The following is a 13,842-nucleotide window of genomic DNA, read 5'->3' as shown; positions in this document are numbered from 1 at the left end:
ACATGAACATGTAAATTAACTTGGTGAATGTTTGATAGGGCCTCATTTCCATAAATACTTGGACTCACGGCTCATGTCTTACTCCATATATTTGACTTTTTGATAGTTTTACAATTGTTAGAAGACTAAATTTAACAGACTGATATAAGAACCAAATTATACAGGCCTATTAGATTATAAGGTTTGCTTGGTCTACACTGTAAGGGTATTACTGCTAGGAACACAAGCAAGAAATATGAATCATGTCTCCAAATAAATCACTGTTTACATAATGAAAAGTTATAACACCGGATGAACAGGCCACATAACATTATGCAATGAATTTGTTTATGTGCATTCGCTATAAAACACTAAAAACTGCCTTTAAGAGGTATTTATATACCCAAATCATACTGTTCCTTTGCACCCAAAAAACCTAGTTGTTGTATTTAAAATGTCCAATCAGTGAGTCACACTGTTTCCCTGGGTGACATCCTCCATCATTACAGTGAACACGGGTGCTGTACTGTTTTTTATTTCAATCCCACATACACTGCTTTGCTGCCAGAAATGCTTACCAAGTATATCCCAAAATGATGCATCATTTATTTCTGTTTCTGTAAAACTTTCTAGAAGCATACACACACACACAATTTTAGGCACTTATTGTTTGTACTGTACTAGACATGCTGGTTTGTGTCTTATAAAAATATGAATGTAGACATCATTATTGTGAATAAGCCCCAAAGCAGAGTCTCACTTTCATATCCTTAAATAAACATGGTCAGTTCATATATGCTTCACCCCCTGGTCTGGACTTAATTGCAAAAAATAGCTTTGCAGCGGTGTTGTCCTTAAACACCATGCAGGGGGTATGGTTTTGGGGTCAGAGAGAAGTTAATGGATGGGAACATCTGCTAAGCATTGTGGCGATCGTCATTAAGGGACTGTGGGTGGCGCAGGCGGCGGCCATTTGTACGCCTGGAAGGACATTACCATATGCTGTGGCATTCTGACAGCAATGCATATGAATGTAACTGCTGAGCCACTTTCCACAGCATGGCACTGAGCTGCAGATATGCAGAGTGTATATCAAAAGCAAGGGTGTTATTTCACAGAGAGTTTTTAAAATTCAAATCTTTCACTGCAGTCTGAGGAATGGCTGCTTTATAGCCATGTGACTGCCTGCCACTATTTCCTTACCTTGACTGTGTCAGGCGAGGGTCGCAACATCCTTCAGTCTACAATCAATCAATACTTTCTGCTGTGATTGATGCTTTTAAAGATGACATTTATATACTGCCAGGCCCTTATCTATATATATATCACTCCCAATGCCATAGACTAGTATCAGATTTTTTTGGTTGTTGTAGCTAACTCTCCAAGGACTGTATTTATGAGCCACAAGCTTACCAAACCATTTATCAGACATGGTCTCCTTAACAGAAAACCATGGACAGGAACACCATAATACACCATCTAGCACATGTGTGTCATTTTAGAAAAAAAAATCATGATTTAACATTGTAAAAATATACTTTGGTGAGGTGGAACATGGATCACAGCACAGTTTTCTCTATTGGTTCAGAATTCTGTAGTTAGTTCTGTTAGTATGTCTGTTTGACCTTTATTCTCTTGCAGCATTAAAATTTGTTCTTAATATAGTAGGATATTATTATGTGTCATATGATCCTTTAGTCTGGGGCTTAGGTGTGTTATGTTAAAAAGATATTTAGGCTTGGTTTTGCCACATAAGTCAATATTTATCCTAAAGTGCTGTCAGGCGTAAAGTGGAGCAGACACAAGAGCAGGGCAGGAGGCGAGGTTGAAGCAGAAACACCAGTTCTTTAATTCAAGCAAGGGTCAGTACATGGGTGGTCAGTCAGTCTGGTAACAGCACCAGAGGACCAGGCAGGCGGACAGTCAGACGTAGCAGGAGTCGGAGAACCAGCAGTCAGATGAGCAATGGTAACAACAGGCTAAGGCTAAGTCAAAAACAGGCGATGGTCATACACTAAGAGATCACATAGCTGAGGTCCAGAGGCTAAGGCTATGGCAAAATCAAAAACAGGCAAAGGTCATACATTACTGAATTTACTGAAGCCAAAAAACACACTACAGACGGCTGGTAAGCTTGGTGGTAACACACAAGACAAACTGTTGGGGAGTGAAGGGAAGCACGCACATATTATACACATGGGAGGTAGAGACAATGAGACACAGGTGAGACACGTTAGGACGGGCAGGTAATCACCAGGAGGAAGGAGAAGACAAGACACCTGAAATGAGAGGGGAGTTAGTGCTTTCAAAATAAAACAGGAAATAATACAGAAAAAACAAAACACAAAGTAAAAGCCCTGGCTCGGTGCTGAAACCCTAACAACTACTGTTACTTTCATAACAGTGGCTGTAACTGAAGGGACAGTGTATTCAGTAAGTAAGAAAAAGAGTAAGGTTTAATTATACATCATTTTTCATAAATGAAAATTACACAGTGCTTCACAGCACATAGAGATACTGTTTTTAATATAACCAAAATGATCACAACTACAACTAACCTGCAGCATTTGCAGCGGTCTTTATTGCACTAACAACAAACAATGCTACTATTTGCAATAGAATCATCAAAACTATGAAAGAGCAAACTATAATAAACATGATTATCTTTAAATCCCAATGCCTCTAGTCTAATTAGACTCCAATCTAATTAATAGTTTTGTGTTTAGTTACCGTGGAGACAGTGGGTATTCTCCTGCATTATGTTTATCTGTATTTAAAGATCAGGCATGTTTGGCTTTAACTGCTTCTTTCTGCTGTCTAGGTGTGGCAGTGTGGAGGCAGTATGGAAGTCCTCCCGTGCGCCAGAGTGGCCCACATCGAGCGCACCAAGAAACCCTACAACAATGACATAGACTACTACGCTAAGCGCAATGCCCTGCGAGCAGCCGAGGTGTGGATGGATGAATACAAATCTCACGTCTACATGGCCTGGAACATTCCCATGAACGTAGGTTTTTTACTCTGGTTTTTAGATCACCCCCACCCCTTTCCCCCCACCCCACCCCTTTCCTTCCATCTCACTTGCTCATTCAGACTCAGAGCTCCGTCTCTTGAGACACCAGTCAATAGAAATTCAACATTCAGATTTCATCCTATTTGACCTCCACACTGGCAGCAAGGCAAAAGGCAGAGTGAGAACGCCTCTCTCCAAACAGATGAGAGAGGTTGGCCAAGTCAAGGAGACCAGCCTCATGTCTTATCAGTCTATTTTTGTTCATATCAGTTTGGCGTAATTGCTTTCAATAGTCTTTTGAGATGGGCTGCAAAATAATAAACAGCTACTTTAATTAATAATAAGTTATTGAATTCTAATTGCCTCTTCAGCCATGCGGAATGAGGCTATTGTCAGTGAAGGACATCATTGAAAGCCTCAAATCTCAGTGTTGGCAGTGCAGTGTTACAGGGCTGATGGGCTGCTGATGCCCGCAGGTCGTCAAGAAATGTGGCTCAAAAATCATAACTAGAAAGTGCAAGGGGGAAGTGCCAACTAGTTGGTAACAGTGTATGTGTGTCTATGTGTAGCAGTGAGGAGGAGGTGGGGTGGCAACTTTGACAAACTAGCCAATCAGGCCACATCCCTTTTTTGAATGTAATTACAAACACAGTGGCATGGCATGTTATTACCCCAGCTGTCCTGTGGCGTAGAGTTATTTTGTGTACAGTACAAAGACCTAATGCTACAATTATTCCATCTACCCCCCCCCTCCTCCCCTCCCCTCCCGTCACCTCCCCCCCAACCACCCATACACACAATCACAGATTCTTGTTATTGTCTAAGGTACCTGCTGAGAGCACGATTACTTTAGGCGGAGAAGGCTTTATGATTCACCACAGTGGCAAGCCTTCAAGTCCAAACACCAACAACATCTCACTGAAATTGAATGCATTTGTTAGTGTTGCTTTATGGCAGCCAAAATATTCCAGCTACAATTCATTATTGACAGATGTTTGAAGCAAGTTCACCGGGCTGACTCCAGCTGAGAGTGAGGGTTGATGAAAAAGGAACCATTGTTTGATAAAGAGACAGCCATGTATGTGTGTGTGTGTGTGTGTGTGTGCATTGCCCTTTCATATCCATGCATTGTGTACTGACTATACTACACATAATGTGTTGCTCCATATGCGCATACTGATATGGGCTTGTGTGCGCATGCATCAGAATCAGGCCTCAGTGCCAGGCAGTGCAGCTATTAGGCATTCCCCCAATCAATCCAGGGAGCCACCTCGATAATGCAGGCATGGCCGTGAGGGCTCATAATTAAGCAGCTGATTAGAATTTGCTTAGCACAGATCATGTCTAATGAAAGAACAATGAAGGTCCCACATGACAGGTGCATCTATCCATCCCCTTAACAGCTCAACACTATTGCATTTTCTATGTCTCCAAGCAGCAAGCGCTCTAGTAAGTAAAGTGCCCGCTGGCTGAGAGGGTTTTTTTTTTTCTTTGTTTTGTTCCATTTGTTGACAGAACCCTGGGGTTGATTTCGGGGATGTCTCGGAGCGTTTGGCTTTGAGGAAAAGGCTTCAGTGTCGGAGTTTCCGCTGGTACCTTGAACATGTCTACCCGGAGATGAGGATCTACAATAACACCATCACATACGGCGAGGTGAGAGAAATACTTGCTAAAAGGATTATTGGAAAGAAACCACACGCTAATTTTGTGGCATCATAATCTCTAATTCTATTACAAATGATGTAATAGAACAGAGCTGGGGTTAAAAGACGCAAACACTGAGGCAGCTAATTTGATTCCACAAATGATATACAGAAAATGAGTTGGGGAGGACTTATTAATTTGAACAATAAGCTGTGCATTATCAGGATCTTTCTGTTTAATTTATATGTTAGCAGCTAGCTGTATCAGCTACAATGATCAAACAAATCACTACATGGATCACTACAGTGACAGGTTCATACTCTTTCCAGCAAAATAAGTAGGATTTCATTGTAGCAAGTGTGAAGCAAACATATCCTGTTGCTATAGCAATGCAGCATCACCACACAGGATTAGACGCAATTTCCTCATAATGAGCTTTAATTAAACACTTATTAGTTTTCCATTCCTACTTGATTGTTTTGGGCTTGGCTGCACACTCAGCTCAGTAGGGGAAGAAAACAGGATTATGACAGGTTGAAGAATTGAACAGACTCCTGAGTCAGACGCGTTTGGAGGTTTGCTGAAATGCAACATTTTTCCTCATATCAATATCAACAATGGAAAACAGAGGAAAATCAATATGTTCTGCATGTCAGAATACAAGAGAATTAACCTCTACATTTATCAAAGTTGAGTGAATTTACTCCCCTGTTAGTTTCCTCTGGAGCCTGTTTTGGCTCTGGCACCCAGCTTAATGGATTCCTCAGTGCAGCATCCACTTAAGTGGCACTATTTCAGATCTGTCGACAAGCTGGGAAGCGGTTACCTTGTGTTGCCACACAGCTGCCGCAGCAGGAGTGAGCCTCATCTGTCACTGAGCATCAGCGCCGCACTCGGCCATGCTGACCAGACCAGCCGTGTGGAACCTTCCCTGACAACAGCACATGATAGATATGTCACAACCTAGAAATGAAGCCATACGCATTCAAATCACACAGAACCCAAGCTCATGCTCTATGCACACCATCATCTGGTGGGCTGGAGCAGAGGGAGAGATAGAACTGGGACTGGTCACTGCATGATGATGTCCAATCATGGCTCAGCCATCATGGGGACAGTGTGATGTACACACAGGAAATGATAATGTTCAATTTAAGGGGAACGCAGTTTACAAGGACTTTCTAGGTTATTCTAACAAGCATGAAGTACGGCTACATTAAATTAACAGAATGTGTTGTGTTTTTCTTCCAGGTGAGAAACAGCAAAGCCAGTGGCTACTGCCTGGACCAGGGCGCTGAGGACGATGACAAAGCCATCCTCTACCCCTGCCATGGCATGTCCTCCCAGGTCAGTACAGTATGTTTATATATATGCATCCATGCTGACTGCAAAATAGCATTTGGAAATTCTCAATATAAATAAACATACAGTTGAGGACTATGGTGCAATTACTCTCCTCTTTAAGCCCAGCAGAAGTTGTATTAGTAGCGGGAGCAAAACATGCTCCAGAGAGAAATATGTTTGTCTAATGGATTCTCATTTAGCACAACTATAGACTCCTACACACGTCCCTTGTGGAGCTTTTAATTGGTGCAGGATGCACATCCCGCTTTAACAAGTGTTCTGATTAGACAAGCAAGATCAAGATGTGTATTTACTGTCAGTTTTAAAGGCCCACACATAACCGCAATGTTCACTGCACTGAATTCAAGAAGGTCACCACATTCCATACATACAATGAAATGTAGGCTGTTACCAATACACTGTAAAATCAAAATGTCACAGTTTGGGTTCTGTTGAAAACCATTATTGATGCTGAATGTTCTGACCTATTGGGCCCTGTAAAAGGGCAAACATGCCTTCATAAAGCTACCAAGTGTCCTGACAGAAGACACCATCCTGTAGCCCTGATACAATGTACCTCCTGCTTGGTGGTTTGACCTCATTTCAATCATGAGCGCTACTCGGCGAACTGAATGAGAAATATTTATTAAGTACAAAGTTTGAATGTGCATTGGCGTCCTAGACCCCGTTGTGAAGACCACATCCGAAAAGGGGGGAAAACGCAAGAGGAGAGGCCGCTGGATCAGAAGATCCCCCTGGGGTCTAGACCTGGTGGTAGTGGAGAGCTGGAGGGCAGGAGATAGGAGGCCTGAACTGCCGTGGATCTGGTGGTGCTTGGGGTGGAGGAGGGTTGCCGGGTTCGATCAGAAGACAGCTGGAGAAGAGAAAGCGACAGCTGATTGGTGAGGGAGGTGCTTTCTATTAAGCACCTGACTAAGAGAGCAGAAGAGAAGGGGAGCAGAGGAGTGAGGGATAGAAGGAGAGAGATTAGGAAGCGGATAGGGATAAATGGTGAATGATGGGACACAGAGTCTTCCTGATTGAACTTACGCTAAGAGCTACATTACTACAGACCAGTTTTTTAACAGACTGTGGCTGTGGGGACCTACTCACGTCCCCACAGTTATCAACCCCAGTAGTGTGGTAAAATCATTTCAGCATGAATTTGTGTGTGCAGGGAATGTATTCTTGTTTATTACTGTGCTGAGTTAGGCCTCAGCATCTTCTCTATAGCAGTTAAAGCTATCTCTACAATCATTAGCTGACACCACACTAGCTACACACAAATAGCAACATGCTAGTTAGCAGATTCACCTCAAATTCTAACGTTAACAGATTTAGCTGCCTGAAACCGCAGTATATACAGCATTGGGGTCCATGGAGTCCATTCATTTCGAATGGAGTCCATTAATTCCAAATGGACTTCATGATGCTCAGGGCTCTGTGGGGGCCGTACTCTCTATTGCAGGTCTCCGTGTTCTTTTTGTTGATGGTATAAAAATCATCTCAGGAGCACAAAACCTTTAACCACCCTTTGTATGCAGTCCATCTAACATCCTGTCCTATAGTCTTTATTTTTGAATGGAACAGTATATTAGCAAAAAGCTCTAGTCCAGGTACAGTTTACTGCCACTCAAAAACAAAGGAAAAAAACCTACTGGCTACTATATTTTTTTCCTCCTGAATCATGCTCATTTTAACTGTGGTTGGTCTGTGAAAACAAAAACACTGAAAAACTGGGGCACAAATGAATCTGTGTGCTCAGCACAACCTTTAACTGAATAGATACCAGAGCGAGTGGCACCGTGGGCGGGAGGCCGGCGTCCTCTTTTTTTTGTGCTTATTTTTCTTTTGCTCTTTGAATCCTGAAGACAAATCATGCAAATGCTATTCATGCATCCTTGTTTTTCTTCCAACTTTTCTGACCTGTGCTCTTGCGTTTGACTGACACATTCATTATGTGTCATTTGAAGGAGTATTATAAGGAGCCTCCCCTCCAGAGAGCTCTGCAGGGTCCAGTATTGTAAAGCTCCACCGACTCCTTTAATCCTGATCCTCAGGGGAAATAAACAAATGGAGATGAATTTTTGTGTCTTTGTATCATTAGATTACAGTCATGGCCGACATTACTGGGAGCGGGCCAAATTCAATTAAGTGGGACACTGTGATTTTATATTCCTTTTTACCATTGCTCCTTTTACTTATGGGAAAAAAATATATAATTGGCCAGAATAAATCTTTACTGTGCTTCTGCACAATGAGCCTCTATGCCAGCTCTCCCTGCGGAAATTGTGGATAATGTCTCACTTTTGTCCAATTGTACAAATGCAGTGGAAAAAAAATGGCGGAGGAGCTGCAAAGCTTGCACCATATACACAAGCACAGATTCATACTGCTGACATATGACACACGACAATAACGACCCAAGAAATGAGATGCTGCTTATATTTTTTTATGAGAATGCACCAACAGTTTGAGAGGAGGCGAGATTAATGAGTGCTGTTAATCTGACATCTCACACAAGAGCAGGCTAGACATCAAGTTGTAATTAGCAGTCTGATGTGTGTGTGTGTGTGTGGTTATTTTGCAGCAGCGGTTTAATCAAAGTAAACACCGTGGACAGCCGTGTGTGGAGCGATTTGCTTTGAAACTGATAGAACGCTGCAGTTTTATCAACATACAGAATCTGCCTTCAAACGGCTGCAGGGTGAAGCACTACACTGGATAATGTTCCTGAGAATATAGCTCAAAACCAGAAACTGTCAAAAGATTTTCTGCATTGTACATTAATACTGGAGACATCAAAACTGTGAAGAAACACACATAGAGTTATGCCAACAAACCAGAATCTGTTGTACATTTTAGAGTCTGCACCTTTTGTCGTGATGACAGCTTTGCACACTCTTGGCATTCTCTCAGTCAGCTCCATGAAGTCATCACCTGGAATGGTTTTCCAACAGTCTCAGAGTTGTTGAGCACTTGTTGGCTGCTTTGCCTTCAATTTGTGGTCCAACACATTCCAAGCCATCTCAGCTGTGTTCGGGCTTGGTACTCTGACTAAGAAGCTTCTTACTCTTCTTTTGTACAAAAATCTTATATTTACATTGCCACATTGTGACAATAAGAGTTAATTAGGAAACTTGTAATTGGCTTGACCTCTGAAAAGTGGCTGTGAAACTTTTGCAGGAAGGCAATGAAGCGTCTAATGTTGCTGCATGCTCCCCAGGTTAATTGGCTTAGCAGAATCATTTCCTTGTGTTAATTATTTGTTATGGTCTCATTTTATATGTATTAGCACATAAAGGGCTGCCAGACTAGAGCTGTAAACAGGTATTAGTGCGGATTATATGGGTTTTTCTTGTACACAGTCATAGTTTACACCTGGGTTAAATCTGCTTAGAGCGTTATAACCTTAAGAGACCCAAGACAGCAAGAGAAAATTCCATGAAGAATTCTTAATGAAACTTGTCTGCAATAATGACCTTTAGGCTGCCACCTTGTGAGAAATAATAGCATCAGTATGTGCCTGGCATTAAGCATGAGTTGAAATGTGCTTATGTTAATGTCTGTCATTCCTTAATCCAAAGATTTATACATCAGCATCAGAGCACCTTCTGAGCAGCACAACCAGCTCCAGTGAACCTTGAGTGACACATGGAGTGGTGCTTCATTGTTTCCCATTTGCTCTGAGTGGCTCTTTGGGGCAGAACATTGGATTAAAATCTAGCTGCAGTCTTCACACAAAATACTTACCGTATTTTCGGACTATAGGTCGCACCAGAGTATAAATCGCACTAGCCCAAAAATGCATAATGTAATTCAGAAATGTTTGAGATTATAATATATTCTATACAACCGATTATTTTCTAATTATGTTCTGAACAATGAAATTAGCAGCTTAGATGTAGATGTATGTAGATGATGTATGTCTTTTCATGGATAACTGCATAAACATAACTTAGCTACTACAGCTACTCTGTATTTTGTGTAATATAAAATCATGTGTGTGTGTGTGTGTGTGTGTGTGTGTGTGTGTGTATGTGTGTGTGTGTGTGTGTGTACACTGCTGTCATACTGGAGACCTCCCCATCTTTGGCATCTCATTTATCAGAGAGGATGGCTCCCATAAATAATAAATGCTATCTCTACTGTATCCTTACGTAACAGATACGGATCGCCACAGAGGCTTTCATGTGCAGGATTAAACAGTGAGGGATCAAGTGTTGGTTTGGGGAAATACTGTAGCAGTAATGAGCTGAATGCAGTGGTTATCTGCCAGTGCTGTTGTACAAAAATAACACACTGAGTGAGGACACATAGTCTTTTGTTGTTGACTTTTGGAAGTTTCAAACAAATGTCACAGCAAATTGGAGTAAACTTTGGATGTGGACACAATCCTTGGCCTGATACGTTTCTATTAGTCTGCAGCAGCAGGGACAAAGACTGGCAACAGTCACACACTCAACTTTCAACAAGGAGACCCCAGTTCAGCTCCCTTGTGGGGTTCTCAAATTTACCTTTTTACTCCACTTGTTTACTTGAATTGTTTGCTACTACAACTTTCTTCTTTCAGATTTAAGACATGATGACTACATATTTTTTGTCAAGTAAAACCAACATCGTATAACCAAGTCACATCCTGTCCTCTGATATAGTATTATGTAGCACATTTTTCTGCACACTGACAGTGTTGGGGAGTAATAAATTACATGTAACGCTGTTATGTAATTTAATTACAAAATGAACGTAATTGTAACGTAACTGTTTATTTTGGAAATTTTCATGGTTACAATATTAATTACATTTGATTGGAACAACATCCATTAAAGCTTAATTTAATGAATATTTTAGCATCCTCTCTCTGAACCAGCAAGCTGCACACCTGTAGCTTTCTAATTGGTTCCCCTCTCATCAGTTGCCTGCTCGCACACGATTCAAACATTCGCCTGAACTAGTTGTTCAGCAGTACTCGACTGAGTGTTACATAAAAACACACATTTTCTTTTGTGTGTACTGTTGTAAGGCCACTTGCTGCAACAGCAGTGTAACTGCCTGTCTTTTGTTGCACTTTCTCTTACTACCACCTCAAGCCTCTGTAATATTTTCTGTCCATGTGCACTGTAATTGTTCCAGTAACTGCTACAGCGTTTCCACCAATCAGTGAACCTTCGTGTCAACACTTTACAGGTGTACAGGTACAGCAGCAAAACGTCTATGTGTGTGTCTGTGTGTGTGTCTGTGTGTGTGTGTCCGGGCCGAAACTTTGTTCTCGTTCTTGCCACCTCCGGAAAACGAACAGATTTCTCTGTTTAATGGAGTATGTAACAGTGTTTAGTCAGACAGCAACAGGGCCGACAAAGAATGAATTGGTGTGTTGGAGGTTCAAAAGCATTTTACCCAGACTGCAGATAGGGGCCATAACATTATTGTACAGAGCAAGAAGTGTTTGCCAGCAATTAAGATGCTGCCGAGATCTCAACAGTCCATGTCTAATTTGAAGATGCATCTAAGGGTGTGTAGCCTATGGAGGTGTTAGAGGCCTGTCTGATAACTGCTGATCCCTCACTTCAGTAAAAAGACCTACTGAAGTTCAACCTTGTGACTTATTATTGTGTTTATAGGCTAAGTTATGTACCTTTGTTAAAATTGATTTTTCTGGCCTACAAATGCCAATAGTTGCAAGACATGCTTGACACTGACACTACTGCATTACCTACTGAGAAAAGTATCTCATTTGAGTAACTAAAAATGAATCCCTTGCTGCTTCTACTGTCCATAGAGGGACATCTACACATAATCATTATGAATTATACTGTAATGTGAATATGGGAGCTCCTAACAAGTGCATTCAGCATGGTAACATGTGGCCACATCTTCTATAGTCAAACTGCAAAGAAAAATTGTGAATTTCAAGTAAACAGAAACTGAGGGTACCCGACACGTAGAAGCTCCACGTGTGGCTGCATACTGCCTGATATGAAGTAGGCTCGAAACAGAAATGCTGCAGATGCAATGGAAAATTTAGTTTTATAATGAATTACAGAGTGAAAAAATAGATGAATAATGTATTATGTGAGTAATACATGGCATACTTTGTAAGGTGTAAAGCACTGTTTAAATTTAGAAATTCTCAGCTTCAGCTGCTCGGGGTTTCTTGCTTAGCAGTTCATGTCCTATTTATTGTCTATTGGGGTCCAACCTGGGGATTCAAGTACTATGAAGATTTTACAGCAGGTGTTGCACCTCAGTAATTTAGTCATTTCTAGAGAATATATTCCAGCTAAGTAAAACAGTAATGAGTGCATAATGACTGCTCTATCTGGTACACAGTCTGTCAATCAACTTCAAACTCCTTTTTTTTCCCCTCAGCTTCTCTGCCTGGGTAGTTTCTGCAGTCTGTCTTTGTAGACCAGAACAGGCTCACTGCAGCACTCTGACTGAAGAACATCCCAGGCTTCCCTCAGATGGCCTATAAATTGTGGACTAAAATGTGTTTTTTTGTGAAATTGTAATTGCTGCCATACTACAAATAGTGTAACATTATTGTGTGTTGCAGCTCGCCCGCTACTCCACAGAGGGGCTGCTCCAGCTTGGACCCCTGGGGTCGACCACCTTTCTGCCCGACACAAAATGTCTCATTGATGACGGCAGAGGACGTACTCCAAGTCTGAAAAAATGTGACTCCGTCACAAGGATCTCTCAGAGGCTTTGGGATTTCACACAGGTATGATGAAATCAAACAAATGAAAAACAAATGTTGCTATGAAGCTGATGTGTTTCTGTTGCTGGGCAGTTTTAGTCTTATTTTCATGCTTCACTCCTCCCACAGAATGGTCCAATCATCAGCAGGGACACAGGTCGATGTTTGGAAGTAGAGATGTCCAAAGACGCCAACTTTGGCCTTCGTCTGGTGGTTCAAAGATGCTCTGGTCAGAAGTGGATGATACGAAACTGGATTAAACATCCCAGGCACTGAAGCCAGAGAACCACCTCTGAGAGGTCTTTGGGCAGCGTTTCAAGTCGCAGTTGGACCTCAAACTGTGGACACTTCAGAGGAGGAGGGAGCAGGGACCGGTGGTGCTTGTGTGTAGTTTTTCACTCTACAGACTGCACAGCTTCACTGAGCTCCCCCTCAGGCCACAGAGCATTTCAACACTGAGTCTTAAAGAAGAATTTGATCAATTCACGTGTTTCACTGAGCTGCGAGCTCACACCAGACCTCACAGAGAGCTGCACCATCTGAAATGGCCCACATTTCTGACATTCAGCTACATGTATAGAACAAATCACCTGAGTGCAGCATTTCAAGATGGTTCAACGGCCCAGTAATTAACTTGTTTCTACTGTAAAAGTATCTTGGGGATGAATGTTGGAGTGTGTGTGTATCTTTCGATTTTATTTATATTTCTTTTTTGTGAGTGCATCTGAGCAAATCAAAAGATATAATTACTGTCAGTTGCCTCATTAAAGTGATTATTTTGGGCTGTGATTTGGAAAATTGCTTTGGACATAATGTGCTGCCCTGGAAAGACGTATAATAGGCTTAACAGAGGCTGCCCATCATCAGATCAGGAGGACTTTCACCTCTGCGCGCCCACACACACACACAGAGAGGGAAACACACACACACCTACACACACAGAGAGGGACACACACAAACCACTACAGCTCTTTGTTTCTTTGGACTGTATTGCTCACAGGAGCAATCATGTGCCTTTTTTCCTCATTTTCTGCTTCATCTGACCAGGGAATGTCAGTCCCAAAGCATGTACAAAATTATTTGAAAGTTATTAATATATAAAACAATGTATAAAACAGTTTAATGATAGTAATATATTGTAAAAAAAAAAAAAAAGTGGAAA

At 41.6% G+C, this 13,842-nt stretch overlaps 1 protein-coding gene across 1 annotated transcript in view; it reads left to right on the top strand.

The window, feature by feature from the left end:
- galnt9 (polypeptide N-acetylgalactosaminyltransferase 9) overlaps positions 1-13,630 on the top strand; it is a 77,260-nt gene extending 63,630 nt beyond the window's left edge. Inside the window, exons 7-11 of the mRNA XM_028414471.1 lie at positions 2,801-2,986; positions 4,508-4,645; positions 5,888-5,983; positions 12,537-12,704; positions 12,810-13,630. Of these exons, the coding sequence (XP_028270272.1) occupies positions 2,801-2,986; positions 4,508-4,645; positions 5,888-5,983; positions 12,537-12,704; positions 12,810-12,956 (735 nt within the window). The 3' untranslated portion in view covers positions 12,957-13,630. The remainder of the gene's footprint in view (positions 1-2,800; positions 2,987-4,507; positions 4,646-5,887; positions 5,984-12,536; positions 12,705-12,809) is intronic.
- Positions 13,631-13,842: the final 212 nt, after the last annotated feature.

Source organism: Parambassis ranga, chromosome 9 (assembly GCF_900634625.1).
Source record: "Parambassis ranga chromosome 9, fParRan2.1, whole genome shotgun sequence".
Classification (NCBI taxonomy): Eukaryota; Metazoa; Chordata; class Actinopteri; family Ambassidae; genus Parambassis; species Parambassis ranga.
This window is presented reverse-complemented; position numbering and strand designations above follow the sequence as displayed.